The sequence below is a fragment of the Nelumbo nucifera genome, chromosome 1 (assembly GCF_055504915.1).
Source record: "Nelumbo nucifera cultivar China Antique chromosome 1, China Antique-T2T, whole genome shotgun sequence".
Taxonomy (NCBI): domain Eukaryota; kingdom Viridiplantae; phylum Streptophyta; class Magnoliopsida; order Proteales; family Nelumbonaceae; genus Nelumbo; species Nelumbo nucifera.
In genome coordinates, this window is record NC_142649.1 from 151,629,585 (window position 1) to 151,648,424 (window position 18,840).

The following is an 18,840-nucleotide window of genomic DNA, read 5'->3' on the forward strand; positions in this document are numbered from 1 at the left end:
TGGTTTTCAAAACCGGACCGGACCGGATGGTCAGACCGGAAAAAGGGAACCGGTTCCATCTTTCCCCAAAACCAGATTTTTGCCAAAAAAACGTTGATTTGGTCAGCAAACCACTGACCCGGGCGGTTGAACTGTTCAATGGTTTTGACCGCTTTTTATTTATTTATTTATTTATTGTTAGAACAAGTCATCCATTCGGTTCGAATGGTCAGACCGTTCGATCCGGGAACCAGACCCTTGACTGGTTCGTTGTCCGGGTCAGTTTTAAAAACCTTGTTAGAACCTGAAGATTCTGACAAATTTTTCCCACTGCTTGGATTGATAGTGAGTCCATCCTCCCTGTTGAAATACACTGCTTCTAGACCCTCATTGTTTCACTCTATGGATGATTGGATGGGGAATAGTTTTGGAATTTGATAATTAGATGACTGCATGCCTGAGTGGCTTATACAAGAACACAGCTTTGAGTGTGAGAGAAGCTACTTTGCCAAAAAAAAATGCCAAGGATTTTTACCCAGTCTGCCCCTCCCAAGACCCCAGATAGCCAGGGCCAACATTAGATAATAGCCTTTTTTATGATTGCATGCTTGAGCAAAGATGCACCTGGTCACCTGGTCATAAAATCATCATAGCCACAGCTTCATGGTTGGGTCTTGAGTTCCAGTTAAGAGGACCTGCAAAAGTTTTCCGGAAGAATGGGTCATGAATATGCTAAGTAATATATTGTATATATAATATAATATACATATATTACACTGAGCATTTTCAACCTCCATTCTAGTTCGATTCCATAATCTAATGCTTTACCTCTCATACACCTAAGTTTTGAATTGATATATCATATAGTGAATGTACAACATGTAAAGAGCTAATGATGTTCATACAGAAAAATGAAACTAGAAACTCTAAAGCCAACAACCATAGACTACAAGTGGAAGCATATAGGTGGTCAGATAAGTGTAAGAGAAAGAACAGAGAATGACAAGTCATAATGAACACTTTCAACCGGTACACACACACACAAACGAGAGAGAGAGAGAATGCAGTAATATACCTAAAAAGAATTTTGACCAACAAGTAACTTCCTCTTGAAGGAAAGGTAGATAGCATGACAGGGCCCACTGCATATTTGACCTTGGTCCCCGAGTGGCTGCATAAAACATCCTCTGCCTGTTTGTGCAGAGAAGCTAAACAAGGTGTAGAAAACACATGCCTTGATAAGGTGCTGAAAAACTCCCTTAGAAAGTAGAGGTTTTATTTCTATATTTTCTATTTCTCTAACTCAGTTTCAAAACCCTGCTCTCAGAAGAATGCAGAAATTTTGCTCTTCTCATCATGCTAGTTGCTTTTTACTTTACTTCTAATCTAGTCTCTAATTTATTTATTTTTCTGCCTCATTTCCATCTTCCCCAATCTTTGCATCCCTTGATTTGACAAAATACAATTTTCTGTTGACAAATTTCAGAAATCAGAAATAATAAACCAGGCCTGTGTTCAAATGGATAAAAACATTTTGGGATGAGTAAATTCTCATTTCATACAAACTATAGTCAGATCTTAATCTGTTCTGCTCATGTGCCATACTTAATAGCATCTCAGATCACATAAACCCCTTGAAAAAACCAAGATTAAATGACTCACTTTGATGACAATATTTTCCCATTCTCAACATCAGTTCCTCACCACAAATGAATCCTTATCACCTAGGAATCTATGTAAACTATTAGTTTCTCTCAGAGGAATTTCTTTCATTTCCAGGGATAGAACTCCATGCAATATTGAGATTTTAGAGTGATTATGGAGAAACTATACCCTTAGTCTAGGTATTTTCTCCTCCACATCTATCTCCAGCCCACCTTTCCTTTTTCACTCTCCAATATCTTTCTCCCTTTTTGCTATTGTTAGTGACTTCCTTTTTTAATTTTCCAAACTGCTCATTGATCCACCTGTATCTCAATTGCACAGAATAAACTTCTCAAAAATTTAACCAAGATTATTACCATTTTGTTGTGCTGGCTGAACTGGGCACTTCTTGCAAAAATCAGGGCTTCTGATAAGACGCTAGACTCAGAAGAGGATTTCTTTCTGATGACCATAAAAGACATGAACTCCTATTCGCTGAAAACAACTAAGCTAACTTCCATATTAGAATTTAACCAGGGTTGCCGAGTGACATGTTATTCTAGGATCGGACCAAACGAGCAGCAAAGGACCCATCAAGAGAATGTTTCAATGGGTTGGAGAAATAGAAGCCACTCTCTGTTATGAAGTCTGGAGGAACATATCCATCAGCAGGCTCTATGCGGAAATCCTGCAAAAAAAGGAAATGACAAATACAATAAATTGACAAGTAATCTTATGATGTAGCACTGCCAAAAATATATTTTTTCTTAAGTCTCCATCCTTTAGATTTTGCATTTGGAATTATCAACCATGTATTGAACCATGGAAAAATAATTTCATTGGATCATGTTGGATGGTTAAATGTAACAAGAAACCAAAATTTACTATTATAACGGTATTCCAATTTCCAATTGACATGCTATTCCTAGAGGACACAATGCAAGAGGCAGAATGATCTATATCAATGAAAAAGTACGTCTGTAGGACAAAATGATAAACACTAATCAGGACTAGACCTGTTCATGGGCCGGTTAGCCCGACAGGCCGGCGGCTACCCGGCCCGGCCCAACCCTCGGACGGCATGCACATGGATTTTAGCCCGTGGGCTTGACCTCGGGCCTAAAAGCCCAGCCCAACTATTTTTCGGGTCGGGCTCGGAATTTGTCACAAAAACCTGGCCCGAGCCCAGCCCAACCCGGCATTTTGTAATTTCTTCTAAACCCTAAATTCCTAGTCAACTAACCCTTTCCCATTCCCTCTTTTCATCTTCTATATTCCCTCCTCACTCTCTCTCAAGAACCGGCACAAACCCAGACAGGCAGACATCATTCTCAGTCTCAGAGGCGAGCTCAGACACCGGCCGTCTCTCTCTCTAGGTCCTCATTCTCACTCGCACTGTCGCACATTCTCAGGAACCAGCGAACTCAGGCACCAGTGCCAGCCATGCCACCGGTGAACTCAGTCGTCCCTCCGGCGGTGAGTCCTGCATTTCTCAACTTTGTACAAGTCATGCATTTCAGCCTCTGTTACTTTGTAGTCTGTAGTCTACACAAGTTGTCAGGTCGGGTTTCGGGCTCGGGCTCGGGCCTGAAAAAATTCTGTTGATGAAGAGCAAAAGCCCGGCCCGGTCCATGAACAGGTCTAATCTGGACACTGATATTTTTCATTAGTTTGGATAATTCTTGTGTTCATGTGCATATTTTGCTTGCATGAAACTCAAAGACAATCAAGGAATCAGTTAAAAATTTTCCATAAAAAAATGTTACTTTCATGCTTTAGTTGCATTTTTCAGAAGTTGAAAAAGGGATGGAATCAGGAAATTAGACACTAGTTTATTTATATTTAAAAGTTCTTACTGGATGACTAAGAAGAAATGCTGCTACTCTCTTCTCATTCTCCTCAGGATCAATGGAACAAGTACTGTACACCAGTACACCCCCGGGCTTCACCAACCTGGAATAGAGAAATACTTAAAATTCTTGATGAAATGGATAAAACATATGAAGAGCATAAGTTCATTTCTAGAAATTAAATACCAGCAGGCATGCATACAATGAAGGTAAAAATTTTTTTTTTTTTTGAAAAAGGCAAAGTATAGCATATTGTATTAATCACTGATCAAGGTCCTTTGTACAAAGAGAAACTGTACAAGACAACCCACTATGGAGGTAAAATCCACTACAAATATATTAAGGCTTTACTTATAATAACCATTTTGGTATATCATAGAATTATAGACCACAAATAATGAAATGACAGACACTCAAAAAGGCACCATGAGAGGAAAGGGGGGAAATGAACAGGATTACAAGAGGATTCATGAATGGACTCTCACAAGGCAGCAGCATTGAGGAGATCGTCCTGTAAATTTTTCAGTTGTTCCATATCCTCTAGTTTCTTATTCCAACGCAAGTCCGGCCTCTTCAAAACAAAGTTAAAGAGAACAGAAGTATTTAGTGAGATGCTCTAACAGTTTTCTAGAGAATGAAAATTTTAAAAAATAGTTAAAGTAATTTAGTTTAAATGATAGGATAAGAAAACACATGCGTCCTCCACATTGTAGTAGCCGAAATAAAAATGAAGTTTAAATTTCAACATAGCCATATGGAAGAAAAACCTTAGAAAGAACACCAAGTCCAGAACAGGGAGCATCCAACAAAACCTTATCAGACTTCACTGGATTCTTTTCCTGGAAAGAAAATAAATCAAATAAGAAAGCATAAATTTTTTGATGAATTAAGAAAACATAAATTGTTCCCAGAGAAATATATTTTTCCTATTATGCAATTTGACTTACAGAAAATATTCGAAGATCAGCATGGATGAAGGTGATCACATCATCTACTCCTTGCAATTTGGCAGTCTCCTTAAGAATTCTTAGTCGGCCATTGTTAACATCAATTGCAGATACCATACCTGCAACTCAAAAACATATTAATCAAAACTTATCACCCGCAACTCAACAAGAAACAGAGCATTTTATTTTAAATTTTATCAAAAACAGAATATAAACAATTCATATAGCTCCAAAAGCCCAAAATCCTTGAGGCACAAATAAACAGGAAGCCTAAAGGATCAGGTTGGAAAATATTAGGTCATTCATCTTTTAGCAAGGAAATAACAGAAATTGACAGGCAATAAATATCTATTACACAACCTATGACATGTATGGAACAGAAAAGGGTCAAAACCTTGCTCATCCATTGCAACCCAGGAAGGAGCTAACATGCTAAAATTTAACAAGAGAATGACAACTTAGTCTAAACAATGTTCTGTGAAGTCGAAACATTCAGACCACAACAATAAATTACATTGAACAATTAAAACATATTGGATATCTGCAAAAAGGAGAAGTTAGACAAAGTCTTGGAAATATGATGCTGATCCACCCCATCTAAATGAGGGCCTATCCAAGAATTCAGGCCATGATAGCAAACTAAAGTGAGCAGCTAATTCATACTAGATAGCTGCAAGCAAGAAATTCCGGAAATCTAGACACATGTCATTGCTCCAGCCCATCTAATTGATGGCAACCCTTGGATTATAACTGCAAGTGCAGATGATTCTCACCATTCAGTTAGTGGTTTCTTCTAGATAATCATAATTTATAAGTTATAAACAACTAATGGACTATATGGCAAGGGTTCAGATTCATCTTGTTTAGAAGGTGTGTGGGGAAACCCGGTACCCCCAAGGGTTGAAGCTTTCACATGGCTGGTGGCTATGGACAGCATCTTGACTGTGGATCATTTGAAATCAAGAGGCTTCAGTATGGCTAACAGGTGCTGTTTATGCAAAGAGCAGAAGGTGAATGTCAGATGTTTGTTTTTCAATTGCAAAATTGCTGATATGGAGATTGTTTACCACTATGTTTCGGGTATCTGATTTTCATCCAAACTCAGCTTCAGAAATTATTTCTTCATGGCCAAAGATAAGAGGTAGCAAGAAGACGAAGGTGATTTGGAGCTGCACTCCTTTTGCAATCTGTTGGAATATTTGGAAGGAGAGGAATGAAGAACTTTTATGATAAATCATATAGCTTGGACAAGGAGGACCTGGGGAAAAACTTGGGGGAAGTTTTGGGATTTCAAATGTGTAATATGGAAAATTTATATTGATTCTGGAATTTCTTTTATTTGTTGTATGTGTGATGCCTTGTCACCAACAGCTCATATTCTTCTTTTATTTTAATGAAATTTTCATTTTTACCAATCAAAAAAAAAAAGTCCACAGACAGACAAACACATGCACACTCAGAGACACACAGAGATTGTTTGGAATGATAGATTATCTGGTTAGTACAACTATTGAAGCTATGGCTCATCAACTGAACAGTCTAGATTGATGGCAGAAAGACCACTGATAGGTAATAGATAATATCTTTTAAGAAGAATTACTCTTCCCTGTTTCAGAACAACAAAGCAAGCACTATAGTTAAATTTCAACTGTTACCTTTTTGACTCAACAGTGATGCCATGAAAAGGGTCTTGCCTCCAGGTGCAGCACAACAGTCAATGATGGTTTCTCCAGGATGTGGATCCACAAGAGAAACCACCAAACCTGTAGTCAAATCTTGATATATTAATTTAATACAAAATGCTACAACTAAGAAGATGCAACATGATGGAAGTTTAATGATAGGGAAAATATCCCTGTTCTCTAACTTTTTGACTGAGAAAGAAAACAAGACAACACATAACCCAACATGCCATTTGTGCCTAACGCCTTGATAATTTCTTCTAAATGATAGTCGCCGTCTATAGGAATCTTGAGAAACTCTCTATGATCTTTTAGAAATTTGTCGTAGTTTTAGTGGTCAACTACAATCATATTTTCCTACCCCACGTGCATATATTACCAAACTAGCAAGGCTTCAAAATACTTGCATCTGGTAAAAAAGTTGTTCTAATTGAATTAGGATTTCTTCCATAATGCTAAGATATCCAAAAAAGAAAGTGTTGAAATTAAGATGTTGGAAGTTTTAAGATTGTTGCCATTGATTGATGCTTTGCATCTTCCTTTTTTAATTCAAGCTTGAGTTCCAACCATGGAGGTTATTTCCTACAATTATAATGTTATGCAATTCATAGATTATCCATACATATGTTTTTTTATTGAAAGGTGCCTTTCTATTTGTCATAGATTATACATATGTTAGTAAATATGTAGTTCAGCATAGGCCCCAGCATTGGATAAAGCCTCCACACCCTATTCTAAACCATGCCCTCACTGATGTCAGGTGAATAGAACTGACCTCCACACTCTATCCCGGCTGCAGTTATAAGTACTAAGGGTGTCAATGGACCGGTTTTGGATTGGATCCCGTCCAGTCCAAAATGAATTTGGACAGATTGGACGGACCAACAAGACATTGGATTGGACCTGGTCCATCCGTAATAAATTTATAATGGATTGGATTGGATTAAGCCAATATCTGGTCCATTGATATAAGATAAGAATATAGGTGTTAATGGACTGGGTTTGGGTTGAAACCAATCTAAATCAAAACGAATTTGAACAGATTGGATGGTCCAGACATTGAATTGGACCGGTCCAAAATGATCTAAAATATTCATTGGATTGAGGATTAGACCTGGTCCATTTATAATGGACTCACATTGGACTGGACTGGATTGGACCAAATCCAGTCCAATTGACACCCCTAATAAGTACCATATGGGCAGAAAGGAATAGATGGTTGTTTCAGAATGTTTCCAAAGATTTGGATGTTTTAATTTCCTTTTCGTATGGAAAGCTGATCTCTTGGGTTTCAGTTGCAAAGGGGCTTCAGACTTCTGGCCTAGGGGCTCTGTTGAGGTCTAGGAGCTTATTTGAATTGTAATGTAGTGTAGTGGGAGCTATTCCCTGGTTGGGAGTCTGTTGTACTCTATTTGGTCTTTTAATAGAATTACTTTACCTTTTCTCCAAAAAAAAAATAAAAAACTGACCTGCACTCTCATCCTGAACGGAACACAGACCTTCTTTGAGTAATCCAGCTTGTATGACAATCTGAGAAGCATGACATGTAAGACATTCAGGATAACAAAGAATACTTGAATGACACGTAAAAAGTCAAGCATCAAGTAACAATGATGACTAACATTTCACAATCTGTTCTCAATGGCATTCAGAAATATGTGATACATAAGTATAAATTGTATCAAAATTTAACCCAAAAAGTACTGTAACTATTATTTATATTGAGGCTGGATTCAAGATAATAGGTGACCAGAAAGAGACTTTTGACAGTTGTCCATCAGTCCATGATGAATCTTCATAAACCTTGTAAGCTCAGCAAGAACTTAAGTCAAATTTTTCTCTGCAGTTGCACTTTGCTTATGCCTTGGCCTTAAGCAACTGGCATTAATTGGAAAAGGAAAAGGAATAGAAGTGCAAATGGATGAGATCATGATTCGATCCTATTTGGTCAGATTCCAATACCCCCCCCCTTCAGATTTTCAGATCAGATATATTATTTATTTGTTTATTTATAATATGTTTATATTGCACTTTTGTAAATTTTTTTATAAAAAGACGTGTATATATATGAGAATAATAGTTGAAAAAAAAGCTTGTATTTTTTGTTTTTCTTTATGTAGACTGTTATGTTTTTTTCCCTTTTAATAATTTGTTAAATTTTATAGAAATTAAATTGGATTGGATCAGACTCGGATATCCAACATCCTTAACGGATTCGAATTCAAAATGATATGAGATCCAATTGGATCAGATATAAGGTTTATATCCGATTCGGATATACTCCAATCCGAATTCGATCCAATCTGTTTGCATCCCTAAAAAGGAAATTGCATGCATATCCAAACAAATTACTGTAGAACAAAATACATGGAATATATACCTGCATCCCTGTTCCGATACGAACAAAATCATCCAAATGTAAAGATGGCTCATGTGGAACCTGATATTTGACAAAACAAGCTAACAAATAAATAATATAGCATTTTTATGAAATATATACCCAGACAACTTAAAGTACTTAAAATGGGAATATTTGAGAACATTCTGGTGGTAGAGAACTTTTTTTGATAAGTAAAAAAGAAAAATATATTAGAAAAAAGAAAAAGCTTAGTACAACCACCACTGGTGCCAAGTTGGCACCACAAACAGAAAATAACAGGATTCGAAAGACTCTTCCTTCCTCCTCTTTTCAAACTCCTCGAGAGCTCTTCTAACAAAAGCCTCGTCTCCCAGAAAAACAAACCCAATGATCTTCCAATTTCTATCTCTTTATCAACAAGCTTCTTAATATCCACGCCTCCTTGATTCACCTTCTCCCCCATTGATACCATCTCCCCCTCCATCTTCTTAAATTCCTGACTAGCACCCTTCATCCCTTCACTTTTAATTGACTCCTCCCACGAAAGGCTCACCAAAAGATCCAGCTTCTTTTCCAACACCTTCAACATCTGACCATCCCTAACAGGAAAATACGGTCTTTGCAATTTGGGTTTGAAACCCCTTCAATTGTAAACCTTTTTGAGTTTATTGGTTGGGCCTGCCCCAATGATATCCTCCTTAAGACGTGAGAAAACCTTGGTAACATGCACGATGTGAGTCTTGTTTGAAGATTATCTTCTACATAGCCAACACTGAAGCAACTGACTTGCAACTCGCCAACTCCTTCCTCCTACGGCCCAGGTCAACACATACAATTTCCATAAGTTACTTTAGACAATTATGTTCTTATTATTTAAGCCTAGGATAGATACTTTTGATGATTTGCATATATTCAACTCAACTAAGCCTTATCCCAACTATATGGGGACTGGAGTGAGCTACATGAATCCTCTTCCACTATTCCACCATTCAGTGTCATATCCATTGTTAAATCATTCCTCACTACTTCAACTGCTGTCCTTTATGGTCTGCTCCTAGCTCTTCTAGACCCTTCAACGTGTAAAAGATCACTTCTCACAATGTCACTGGTCCTGATATTATAGATGGTCTTCTCTAAATATGAACTGATCATATCTCAGTCTACTCTACTTTCTGTCATTTTATTACCTGTTGGAGCTATTCCTAGGTCCGTTCAAATAAATTCATTTTTTATCCTATCCTTACTAGTTTTCCTACACATCCATTTCAACATTTTGCATTTCTTCTGCATTCATTTTTTTATGTGTTGTTTTTTGGCTTCCCAACACTCTACTCTATACAACATTGTTGGCCTTATAATTGTTTTACAAAATTTTCCTTTTAGCCTGAATAGTATTCTCCTACCAGGACTCCATATACACCCCTCCATTTTGCCCATCCTGCTCTAATTTTATGGGCAACATCCTAATCAATCTCTCCTTTGTTATGGACTAAAACCAAGATAAAGAAAAAGGTCACATTGAGAAATCTTTTGGTCTCAAATCCTAAGTGTACCCCAATTTCCCTTCCTATTATTAGTAAACTTAGATTGCATATATTCCGTTTCGATTCTGCTTATTCTAAAATCTTTCATTTCTGAGGCATTTGTCCATAAATCTAATTTTGCATTTTATTCCTCTGTAGCTTCATTAATTAATACTATGTCATCAATAAAGAACACACAATTTAATAATTTTTTTGAAAGGTAAAATAATGCATTATATTACTGAAAAGGAGGGCAAGAGCCCCTCACCATAGGTACAATTGTACAAAATAGAGTAGTATATAGGCCTATGCACCTATACAAAAGTATAATGTGTACCATGACTGTCTTCACTATTCAATCATTTATCAAAACCACAAAAAGAATCCTTTCCCACTAATTCATGAGCTCCCTTTTACTTGTATCCTTGAACTCCTGTACACCTTCCCATTCTAACAAACATCTTTCTATATTCCCCACAATCTTCTCCAGTGCAGGCGTTTAGCTCCCACCTGATTGAAAATCCTGCTATTATTCATTATAATATATATATATATAGTTTTTATTTTAGACCAAGAAGACTATGGTCACACTCCTATTTCTGTTGAGTTCTTCTAATGAAGATCCCACTTCCAGATTCTCTTGGTTTGTGCATTGCATCATATCTGTAAAAAGACATATATCTTGTTTCCATCATACAACAGAACTTTACCACTTGATTAACCAAGTTCTGGACACCTGACAAATAATTCAAGCAAAAAGAGAAACAGAAAATTGGATGATGAATGCACTTAGGCTATGTTTGGTTTGAAGGAAAAAGTAGGGAAAGGAGGAGAAAGATAGGGAAACCTTTACAATTCCTTACCTTTCCCTACCTTTTCCTTCAAACCAAACATAGCCTTAAGAATTGCCTATCATTTATAAATTAGAAAAAGACAGAATGCCAACTAGCTCGAATTATTTTTTATATTTCTATATGTTTTTTACCTTCTAAATCAAAATTTTCTTTCATATTGCTTTCTTCGAACAGAAGAACAATGTGTGTATGCATTTTGAAACTAATACCATCATCATCCACGCCTTATCCCAACTATATGGGGTCAGCTACATGAATCCTGTTTCGCCAATCTGTTCTATTTAAAGCCATATTCACTGTTAAATTTAGTGCCTAAATCATTTCTTACTACTGCATTTTGAAACTTATATCTACACCATTAATGCTACAAGCATGAATCACAAAACCATATGCAGCACTCCAGCAGTTTAGATAAGTCATGAGCCACCACTTGGATGGAAAGTAGCCCAAAATGATAATAAGAGGCTAACTTCACACTCTTCCAGCGAGAAGAGCCAACAGTACAGCTTAAAAATAAAGTAAAATATAGATGACAATATAAATTATAAAGAATGAAAAATATGTAAACAGTAAGGAATTTAAGATTTATAAACAATAAGAGATCCTAGGATTTTCCAACTTTTATGATTTGTTGCTAATCACCCATTCCAGTGCTCCAGCTTTTTTTTTATCAGCAAAAGATAATTTTATTAATTTAAGAACAGATTACAAGTACTTTCCAGAGTAATACAGTATAGAAAGTCCCCAGAATACAAAGACCATCTATCCTCTATTTTCACACATTCAGCTACAGTTTTGCCCGAAAAAGAGAAGGCCTATCAACTCTCTGTTTTTCCAGAGTGTCTGCCAGTCCATTTTCTGTCCTTTTGGTCCACCCAAATGTAGAGTTAAATTTCTTGGCCAGTAGTTCAATCTCCCTGAATGCAAATCTGTACTTCCATGGTGCTGAACTCACTTGCTTATCCCAGGAAATGGCTAACAGTGAGTCCCCTTCTACTTCCAATTCTCTAGCTTCCAGATGCACTGCTAATTTCAAACCTTGTAAGAGTGCCATTGTCTCTGCTTGAACCGAGCCTCCATTCCAGTGCTCCAGCTTAATTCATAGATGTTGACAGTTTATGTCCTGTTATGCTTTTTATTATTATCTATTGTTGGGCCTAGGCCGTTGCCCATTATCTTTATTGTTTATAATGGTTCTAATTATAGCTGCTTTAGTGGGGACATTATTGTCCTTGTACACAGCTTTATGTTTTTAATATAAATACTAATGAGTGGGGCGGCCAATACACTTTTGGCACCCCTTTCTTCTTCTCCCATCTTCTTCTTTCTTCTTTCCCTTCTTCTCCAAGAACTTTCTGCTTCTTTTTTCACTCTCTTCTCTTATTTTCCCTTATTTCTATTTTCTACTATAGGTAGGCCATGTGCATAGTGTAACATGATGCATATGGATGCATAATCCAGTAACAAGTAAATATCCAAAGAGTTCTAATGCCAACTTTGGAATTACAAGTTCTGATATCACAGCTTAACTATATGCAACAGCCAACAGGTACACCCAGCAAACCCAGATAGGAAATAGTAGCAGGCACCTTTAATGTCTTAAGCCGCATCATGAGGTCATCTCTTGTAAATCCTTTCCGTCTGTTTGCCCTGAGATTGCATTAGAGGAGGTGTATAGAAATCAGTCACATCATCCCTTAGCCATTTGATAGCATCAACTGAAGAAAAGAAATTTAATTAACAACCTGAGGCTAAAGCTGGGATTGCTGTTATTCCACATCATCAATCTTATAGCTTCTTCTTGGCCAAGATACTTTGTCCACCGCCTTACCATCCACTACATCGAAAAAATGTATAAAATATTAAAAGTTATATTGCAGATTGCTTATATACAGACTTGTCATACCAGCAACTAACAAGCAAAACCAATTCACTTTCCTCTTAATAGAGCATTAAGCCCCAACTAAAACTGTGATTTCAAGAACAAGGATGTAATCATGTAATGAAACAAATGTCATTAAAAAGTAACAAACTGATAGAGAGGAAAAAATGGGAAGATAATGCATATGAGCCCAAGGGCCTAAAAACCAGTACTCACAACCAAAGCCAAAGAAGCATCAAATAGGATCTAAGGCCCATTCTAACAAGCTCAGGTTGGAAGCATTCGAAATAGTTCTCCAGATCATATGGGCCCAAATGATATTTGAAACATTATCTACAATCAAAACCTTTTAAAATTGGACTCTATAAAATGTTGATTAGATCTTGAATATTTGCTAAAAGAATTAAGAACTGTTTATAAGATTAAGATCTCGAAGATTTGTTCCTGCTAGGTTTGTAAAGATTTAAGATTTTTTTCAGTTGCAAACTTTTTATTCAATTCAATATTTACTATTTAGGATAATAGAAGTCAGATGCTTTCTAAAAAAATGGATAATAGAAGTCAGGTAGATATCATAACGCATTCTCTACAAACAATAATTATATGCAGTACTGCTTTGAGAATGAAGAATGATTTTTCCTACTGTTTCGGTTAGGTCTGACCAGAAGCTCTATTGATGGTGGTGGTGCTTCAACAGCTTAGGTGTTAATTGCAAAAGTTACTGTTGCTAATTCCTGTAGATGTATTTAACTCAAGCATATAATGCCACATAAAGTGTCACCCATGTACAATAAGGTGTTAGACGATGGCATCTCCTTCAGCTTCCAGAAAAAATTGTAATTTAACATGGATTGTCTATCTTGCATATACAAAGATATCCTAACATTATGTAATTTAACAAGGATTATCTGACAATCATGAAAACACAGGTTTGAGTCTGAGAGTAGACACTTCATACTAAAAGGCTGGAGGAGGTCCACATTCAGTCCAAACTCCCAGCAGCCCAAATAGCCAGGACCAGCATTGGGTAGTGAACTTTAATCTGGCTAGTTGTGTGCCAGTGCTCTGTCAGCTTTTCTCAGGTTTGAGTTGACCAATCTCAACCAAATTTCCATCCAGGGATGTTTTAACTTTTAAATGTGCATGTTCTTGATCCACAACATCACCAACCAATGGAACCAGATGGTATATCCAACTAGTGCAATTATCAAGCCATGTACCCGAACTAAATGCACAGTAATAGAAACCAATGTTGTCAGACTCAGATCCATATGTTTTAATCATTGGGTCACAGGTCAAATAGTTCAATAATCCAGTTCAACCTTTCAACTTGATCAGATAAAAATTGCAAAAATTTAAAAAAGAATATAAAAGATATGAAATGGTTCCAGGTTATCTTTTAAAGCTAAAGCTGCAACAAAAAAACATAAGCTTTGAAATATTAGAGGTTGCAATACCTATTAGTAAATACATTTGGGGTTTTTTGACCAAGACAACATTTCTAAGACCCAGGCAACCAAAATATTATTTTAATAGTCTGACCATCCAGTCCTGTCTGAGTCTGACAACAGTGGTAGAACACTGATTCGCAGAATAATAGAACATGAAGCTCTCACAATCTTCTCTATCAAGAAACCCTTGGAAGGATAACAAGATGCCTATCCTTGGGAAGAAAATGTTGCTTAAATCAGCCAACAAACAAAAATCATGCTTTTGTTAAGACTGGGAGAATGATAGTTCTATCCAGCTTAACAACCAAAAGAAAGGGAAAAAAAACAGTAATGATAATAAACTTACAACTGGATGGGAATAAAGAATAGCAAGGACACGTGCTTGTGCGCGATCATTGCCTTCCAGTTTGGGCAGAGGAAGGGAGTTCTTTTCCTGAAGCAAAAGATGTCTGAAAGCTAACCATTTGATGAAGCAATTTACAAGTGATAAATGACTCAAAGAGAGCATGTTATAAAAGAAATGCCAAACCTTAAGTAAAACCAACTTCCGCAAAATCCCATTGACCAAGTTTCCCGCACCAGGCCTAAGAGCAGCCTTCGCAAGCCTCACATTCTGGAAATTTATGACATGTGCCAAAAATAAAACTATAAAAGTATAAATAACTTGGCCAAAATTGATCAGAGGATTTTTTTACCTAAGTCACTACATAAGATAACAAAATGTAATGCATACAAAAGGCTTGTCCCATCATTTTATTGGTTCCATCTTGGAGATCTCCTGCACCAAAATATGCAAGTTCAGATGATTCTAACCATCCTGGAACATCTCTTTCTCTTTGGCCATCCTAAAAGAAAGTAACAGAGTAGATAGTCATGATCATCTGATTGTTTTGTTTCTAGTGAAGCAAATCTCCAGTAAGAATTAGGATGCTGTTTGTGAATCTTCAGCATGGGAGACAAATAAATATAAAGTGTGACCATTTTCCATTTATGCTATATCCGAAGTATAGAAAGTAAGTAATATTAAACACTAGGTCAGTCAAACCTTCACAAGTATTTCTAAGTTAGCAAGTCCCAACATTTTTCCTTTTTTTAAATATCAAAAATTTTTAAAAGAGAAAAAAACACCATTCAGTTATCTTGTCAAAAAGAAAAACAAAAGAAACTTACCTCATCTACAACTGCATATGGTGGCATTTCTAGCTTGACAATCTCGTAGAAACCAATTCGTAGAATCTATAAACATAAAGAAAACCATCTTAACATAAGTGAAATACTATCAAAAGACACTTCCCATATCCAAAGAATTTTCTAGGCCATTCTTGTAAAGTAATAATAAGTCTATGTTAGTCAAACCCACACACCCACCCCCTCCAAAAAAAAAGAAAGAAAAAAGAAAAACAATCTCCATCAATGAACAAGTTCGGCATATGACAAAGAGATAAAAGATCTAAGTTAAAATGAAGGTAGGGAAATGGACAATTCATGTGCCTCTAAATGTGATGCTTTTTCTCTTTCCTGTAAATATGATTCTTCTTACTCTACAATAACTTAAACCATAAGCGAAAGAACACCTGCAAGAGAAGAGGTTCCATGCCTCTAAACATGTTTTCTTCATGGCACAGTGACATTATCAGATGATCCAGATATCTCCTCCAGCGAATGGTACCTCCAACAATGTCAGTCACCTATGACACAAAGATAAGAATTTAACATTGGATAGAAGCCTAGAAATATAATCTCTCAAACCCTTTCAAACAATAAGGGTGATGAATCCCCATGGATGTCCTTAGAGTAAAAAGGAACTACAAAAAAGCACCCTTTCTCAATTTTTCTGGCACAACTATGTTATATATATTTAGCAAATCCTTAGATCCAATACATTCTTAGATGTCAGGTGAGTACATGTGTGGGTGCTTTGTGTGTATGTGTGTGTGTGTGGGGGGAGGGAGAGAGAGAGAGAGAGAGAGAGAGAGAGAGGATGAAGAGGATATTACCAGTCTAAGATCTCTATCATCCAAGTCACGAGTGCGAAATCCAAGGGTTCTTTCAACATATCCCATCTCATTATTCCCAGAACCCTTTCCTTTCTCATTCAAAAGGTCAGCAAAAGCACCTCCTAGTTCTATCCGCATTAATCTCACTGCAGAGACTGCACCCAGAAAAAGGAGACAGAAAAAAAATAAAAATATAAACAAATAGATACATTAAAAAAATGTTAAATAATCATTTTATTCAGGGTACAATTTCATAAGTAGCAATAAACAAATTCGTTGGAACTTTGAACAGAAGAAAGTATACTTAACAACACTTCAAGTCTCACACCAACGAATGATAAAGTACGCTAATGAACAAACCCGATTAATTGCAAACCAACTTAAGAAGTGAACAAGTTTACCTGCTCTGTGAGGTGAAACCTCCAAGTTCACCGCGTCAGTTTTCCTCGGTAGATTGAGAGAACCTGAAAATTCAGTCTCTATGAGCTGAAACGTTGAATTCACCAAATGGTAGCGGAAGAAAATCCCGCAGCATTTAGGAATCAAGGAAAATCATGTTCTTGTTAATTTTCGTATGTGCCCAGCATCCCCCCCACCCCAAAAAAAAATGAAAAATGAAGAAAGAAACGTCTTCAGAGCAAAAATAGGGGTCCTTTTGGCATGTAAAAAAGTATACAGATTCTAATTTAAATGAAACTTTCACATTTGGGGGTCCTCTGGTAGAAATGGAGGCCATCATTCTAACCGGACTCTGGAAGTGGATTAGGAACTGATATGGTAGAATTAGAAGCCATCCAACCGTCTTTGTCTTTTTTCTCTTATGAATTCGACTTTGTCTAAGTTCATAGCCACTAACATCACGAACCATGTAAATTTCGAATCGAGGAACGAATCGAGGAACAACACAAAAGTTCCATCGAAACGTTAAAGAGGACCGCTAATAAGTGTGACAGTAGTGAAGACTAAAATGTGGCTGCGAAGAGGTGCAGAAACGAAACCTACCTTTTCTGGGATGGGAATTTCGCGACTGGGGCTCACGATTTCTCTTCGCGAACTTCAAATGCTTCGGATAAATCTTATCTCCACCTACAGAATTAGTAGCTCGAAGAAGATGCATATAGGTACGGGCCATCAATGGCGGTCTTATAGGCTGGGATAGAGAATTCTCGCAGGTAGAAATATTTGAGTAAGAAATAGAAATCGAGAAAGCAGGATAAACGCGGGAAAGTACTGCATCCATTTTCGGAGGAAAAACAGCAAGAAACGAGACGCAGCTTCCACCGGAACTCAGCGAGAATAGAATTGTGGATAACGTATCTTCGTAGTTAAATTAATAAGACCCTGTACTATAGCGTTATTGGAATACCAAAAAAAAAGTACTGTAGCGTTAGTGAATAGTGACAATTACCCCTTTAAATTTCATTTACAATAATTAAAGCCCCATTACTATAGAATTATTAACAATTACCCCCAAATTTGAAATTTCATTTGTGATAAAGACCTCTTAAACTTTTCACTTTTTAATAAATACACCTGTTAAAGTTATGTCAAATTTCAATCCGTTGTTTTTAAATTTCCAAACTACACTTTTCTTATTTATTTGAACTATATATGATTCGATTAGATTTCTAAATATAACACTCAATTCCTTTTGACTGCTTTAATAGATCTTTACAAAGTTTCGGTTGGATTCAATATTTAGGTTTCCCTACTTTTTTCCTTCAAATCAAACATAACCTTAAGGTTTCATTTGTTTTTTTTTTAATTTATTAGAGAAATTAGTGAATAATTTTTATATTTTAAGATGAAGAAAAACAACCATATTGATGAAATAAAACAATAATTTAAAGAAACTTTTTTTGTGTAAATGAAATGATTCTTATTATTTTAGCTGGTTTCTTTTGGGAAAAAAAAAATAGAAGTATTTTGAGTCAATTAGGCTATGTTTGGTTTGAAGGGAAAGGAAGGAAAACCTACACACAGCTTGTAAGGGTTTCCCTACATTTCCCTTCCTTTCCCTACTTTTTCCTTCAAACCAAACACAGCCTTAGGGATTAAAGAAAAAAAGAGAAGAAAATAAAATAAGGAAAATTCAAATATATATTTTAATACCATATAGGATGGTCTTTTATGACCAAATTCATATCCATATCCATATGATTCATTCTCATTCCTTTTTTGGCATGGAGGGGGAAAAAACTATTGTAAATCATTGGAGGGGTATAGTCGCATTTCATCTTCATGGAGTTATGTCGAGATATGGATGCATGGAGTACACATCTCTGTGTCATGTACTGAGAACATCTCCCGATAATAACATCATTGGTTCTGGTACTATCATTGGGAGATGTTCCCAATACACGGCGAGAGTGTTGTGGGGCAAAGATGTGAACTCGCATGCATGGATGGGACATTGGGCATGATCATTCTAGCAAGTTCTGAATTTATGTTAGTAAATTACATATCACCGTTAAAGGTGTCCACTTCAACAGTCCCGCTAGCTACAGTGATGGGCCAAGTTAGGCAAGGCATGACCCCCCTAGACCTGTTGGGCCAAGGGATTTTGGCCCGTAACCCAACATGCGCCATAGCCTTTTTGAAGTGAAAAGTGTGTGTTAAATATCTATATAAATATATTAAGCTGAAATGTACGTAAGAAGGCATGAGGACAA

General features: G+C 36.5%; 1 protein-coding gene across 9 annotated transcripts; it reads right to left on the reverse strand.

Moving 5' to 3' along the window:
• Positions 1-386: 386 nt before the first annotated feature.
• On the reverse strand, positions 387-17,485 carry LOC104587888 (NOL1/NOP2/sun family protein / antitermination NusB domain-containing protein). 9 transcript variants are annotated; one of them, XM_088894726.1, is made up of 21 exons: positions 17,171-17,485; positions 16,570-16,632; positions 16,169-16,323; positions 15,746-15,859; positions 15,342-15,407; positions 14,905-15,016; positions 14,701-14,816; positions 14,518-14,604; positions 12,584-12,675; positions 12,428-12,488; positions 8,483-8,542; positions 7,572-7,632; positions 6,076-6,183; positions 4,421-4,539; positions 4,241-4,312; positions 3,959-4,044; positions 3,480-3,576; positions 2,285-2,311; positions 1,396-1,447; positions 1,055-1,153; positions 387-674 (listed from the first exon to the last, which is right to left on the reverse strand). In XM_088894726.1, the coding sequence occupies exons 1-21, from the start codon at positions 17,406-17,408 to the stop codon at positions 616-618; spliced, it is 1,944 nt and encodes a 647-aa protein (XP_088750852.1). In that variant the 5' UTR covers positions 17,409-17,485; the 3' UTR covers positions 387-615. The 9 variants fall into 9 exon arrangements, 3 of the variants coding, with proteins under 3 accessions (XP_088750852.1, XP_088750853.1, XP_088750854.1); XM_088894727.1 differs by lacking the exon at positions 14,905-15,016 and having other exon boundaries at positions 14,701-14,784; positions 17,171-17,483; XR_016080410.1 differs by lacking the exon at positions 1,396-1,447 and having other exon boundaries at positions 625-674; positions 1,055-1,187; positions 2,001-2,311; positions 17,171-17,482.
• Positions 17,486-18,840: the final 1,355 nt, after the last annotated feature.

Coding starts and splice junctions, on each gene's coding strand:
- LOC104587888 (XM_088894726.1), bottom strand. CDS start 17,408: ATGGATGCAGTACTTTCCCGCGTTTATCCTGCTTTCTCGATTTCTATT. Junction 15,408..15,745: donor TGGAACCTCTTCTCTTGCAG/GTGTTCTTTCGC, acceptor TTATGTTTATAG/ATTCTACGAATTGGTTTCTA. Junction 6,184..7,571: donor CGTTCAGGATGAGAGTGCAG/GTCAGTTTTTTA, acceptor ATTTGACTACAG/GTTTGGTGGTTTCTCTTGTG.